This window comes from Odontomachus brunneus, unplaced genomic scaffold (genome assembly GCF_010583005.1).
Source record: "Odontomachus brunneus isolate Ranch 3 - 2012 unplaced genomic scaffold, Obru_v1 Obru_scaffold_001, whole genome shotgun sequence".
Classification (NCBI taxonomy): domain Eukaryota; kingdom Metazoa; phylum Arthropoda; class Insecta; order Hymenoptera; family Formicidae; genus Odontomachus; species Odontomachus brunneus.
Window position 1 is genome coordinate 36,550 of NW_022639451.1, and position 3,809 is coordinate 40,358.

At 31.9% G+C, this 3,809-nt stretch overlaps 1 protein-coding gene across 1 annotated transcript in view; it reads right to left on the reverse strand.

Moving 5' to 3' along the window:
- LOC116853104 (somatomedin-B and thrombospondin type-1 domain-containing protein) overlaps positions 1 to 3,809 on the reverse strand; it is a 21,998-nt gene that overhangs the window by 11,597 nt on the left and 6,592 nt on the right. Inside the window, exon 2 of the mRNA XM_032834012.1 lies at positions 579 to 779. Coding sequence (XP_032689903.1) covers positions 579 to 779 — 201 coding nt within the window. The remainder of the gene's footprint in view (positions 1 to 578; positions 780 to 3,809) is intronic.

The window sequence follows — 3,809 nt, forward strand, 5'->3', positions numbered from 1 at the left end:
GGAATATTCACGGAACGAAAAATTCTTTCTCTTTTTTATCCCTTTCTATCTCTTCTTTTTAACGAGAATTCAGCCCGTATCGCGCAATTTGTTTCGTTTTCGTTACATCCTTCCCTGTTATTACAAGATAAGGTAATTGATAAGGTACCAACTTCTGTGAACACTAATATAATATCAACTATATTTAACTCTGAACTTTCTGTTTTTAAATGTGAATGTTTAAACCTTTAATAAAGAATATATATATATATATATATATATATATATATATATATATATATATTCTTTATTAAAGGTTTAAACATTCACATTTAAAAACAGAAAGTTCAGAGTTAAATATAGTTGATATTATATTAGTGTTTACAAAAGTTGGTACCTTATCAATTACCTTATCTTGTAATAACAGTAAAGGATGTAACGAAAACGAAACAAATTGCGCGATACGGGCTGAATTCTCGTTAAAAAGAAGAGATAGAAAGGGATAAAAAAGAGAAAGAATTTTTCGTTCCGTGAATATTCCGTTTAAATAGAAGCACTTGGCCGCCTTATCGCTCATCTCGAAATCGATCGGCACTCACTTTTAGCGTGCGGCTGCGAGCGAATTCCAGCGTGGCATGTCTGGAAACTACGGCACGTCCTAACCTGGTCCAAGCGTGGACAGTGTTTCCCGCCGTTCTTTTCCGAGATCTCGATCACCCGGCTGCGCCTTTGAGTGCCACTTCCGCATCCGTTATCGCACGGGCTCCACGGGCTCCATTCGCTCACCGCGCAGTCCACCACTAACGGAAAAGAGAAAGAAAAAAAGGGAATGAGTTCGACATTAAGATCGTCATCTAGATGGTTTTTCGCAGACAAACGATAAAATTTTCCTGAAACTGCGAAACTGATAAAACGCTCACGTTGATCGCGTCGCGCGAAGCGACAGCGAGATAGTGGGCTTACAAAAGACATTGTGTCGTTTAATCCCTTCGACCCAATTTTGGCACTCAACATTTTTCACACTCCTCTGATAAAGTACGTGAAGCCAGGTCCAATTAACCCAGAGATCATGTTGACCAATGCTTATCGTTTGTGTATTTATTATGAGAGGAGTAGTGGGAAAAGTATTGCGAAATGTTTTTTTTTTAATATAAGAGAAGTACCTATGTTGTGAAAATAAGTACAGTTCGCAATTCCTTTTCCACATGGAGGGAAATTCTGATACAAAATTAACAAACGAATATTTCCGATCAAAATACTGATGAATTTTTGTATCTGATCAGGAAACGGTGAGAAATATCGCTTTATAATTTTTCAATCGATTTATTTAATGAAATTCCACTATGATCGGAAGTATCTGATAAAATTTAATCAAATATCCTGATCGGATATAAAGAGTGACTGGAATTTTATCGGAAATATTCGTTTGTTAATTCGTTTTTATCGAATTTCTCTCAGTGCACCGTTTCTCTCACAATAAATGCACAAATAATACGCGTGTGGCCAACATGATCCTTGGATCAACCTGTGAGCCTCCTATAGAATAGGTTTCCCTCCTATACAGTAGTGTTGATCGCGATGCTGTTCAATAGAATACTTCAAATTTACAAAAAAGTGACATTAAACAATTTTATTGACTATCTAAATCACAGAGTCCAAGCGCCATATTGCTTCTACGGCTAATAGGAGTATAGCATTCCGGTAAGTTGTAATATTTTTGTAATATTTTTGTAATATTTTTGTTAGATATTTTTACAATATCATGACTTAGTGATGTACTTCTTTATATGCAAAATTATAACGTCAAGCTGATTCAAGTTAATCGTGAGATGAATATTCCTACTCAGCAATTATTGAGGCAAACTTTACATTATTGTACATATAAAGTAGCGACTCTCGATATGAAGAATATCTCAATGTCGCCTCTTTGTAAATCTAGTCTGTTCAGAAGACATTATTGCGGGAGGAAAATTGTTATAAAACTGCGGTGGAGACGCGTCCGACGCGCAACATTAAAGCAGTCAGTTGCACGGGCGCGTCGACGTGAGGAAAATTTAAAATAAAAGGCATCTCACGAAAGAATTACGATTTACGGATGTGCTTCTCTAAGCGCTTTGAAACGTTTCGCCGTGCGTTGCTCAACACCGCATTCCGCAACATTATTCGCGGGAAACAAAGAGAGAGGTTCAAGTTGCGTAAAATGCCACAATAAATATATCGATAATCATGACTCTTCGCCATAAAAGAGAAAGCACATGGAATACAAAAGTTGAAAAAAAGTTGAAGGAATAAAAATTCATTTAAGATGCGATACTAGAAGTAGTACTGTTTAATATATTCGAAACTTCAATCCGACGTTTAAAATTGGAAGCTCCAAATTCCATTTGAAAGCTTTGAATCTTTGAATCTATCGAAGTTGTTAATAGAACCAATTTTGTAGAATGTAACAAGATTCTATTCAATTAGCAATAGTTTAAATATCTTCAACTCTTTATTTTACGTATTGTTATTTTTAGCTTATTTTTAAGATTTGTCTAGTTAAAAAATGCGTATTAAAGAAGTACAAATAATAAACAAGAAATTATCAATTTTATTTTAAAATAAATGCAAATTTTTTTATACATTGGAAATCTAAAAAATCTGAATAATCAGATGTCTGAATATATGATTATCCAAAAACGACCGAATATTCACAACTCTTAATTTCGTTATTCGAATATAATGTCTGAAAGCTTCAGGAATACGAACTTTGAAGTGTCAAAAGATTTAAGTTTCGAACATAATTTCTAATCCTACGCAATAACATTCCACTTTACAGAAAACGCATCACGAAGAGATATATAGATCACAATGGTTGAAAAACGGAGTGTCTATAAGTTCTACGAGTTTTCAGTCAATTGGGGTTAATTGAATGTTTCGCGTAAAATATCGTGCAGCAGCCGACGGTTGAGCCGCAGCCGAATTTTCGAAGTATCTAAAACGGGAGATAGGCAATTAGCCGCATGATATATCTCTCGCCTTCCTCTGCTAAACAAAGGAACGATGCAATTTATTCTATCGTTCTAGAGATGTTCCTTTTATTTATATTATAGAACGTCATTACGTAGTTTGTAAAGGCAATTAAAGGCGAGTGCAAATATATATAAACAACGTTTTTCTCTCTTATTCCGATCGAAGACAAAATTGAAAGATCTTGAGAGAAAAAGAGATCGAAAAAACAAAGTCCTTTGAAAAGAGTATGTACAAAGAATATCGAAAAAATGGAATACATAATAGGAATATTGAATATATATACGCGTTAAAAAAACATTTTATATTTGTGTTGCAATGGAAATAGTGTAAAAATGTATAAAAATTTGTATACCAAACTTCCAACATACCATAATTAATTGAAAATATTGTTATGTTATTTTTACTATTTTGTGTTTCGTGCATTAACACCACTTCAAAATATTTAAAATGACACAATTTATATAATGCACATTCTTGCAGACATATGTAAAGTTAACTTCATACAAATAAGTTGTATTATTATTTATTAATATTTATCTTGTATTAAATCAACACAGAAATTAAAGTGAATAAATGGGGACATATAAAATATGTTAAATTTATAATACAAATTTTTTTATATTAAATTTAAATTCACATGCATATATATATATGAATAGTATATATTAATTTTTATATTTATGAGGATTAATAAAGAAAAATAAAAATAAAACAAAAAATGAAAATTAAAAATTGTTTTGTAATATATATATATATATATATATATATATATATATATATATATATATATATATATATATATATATATATATATATAT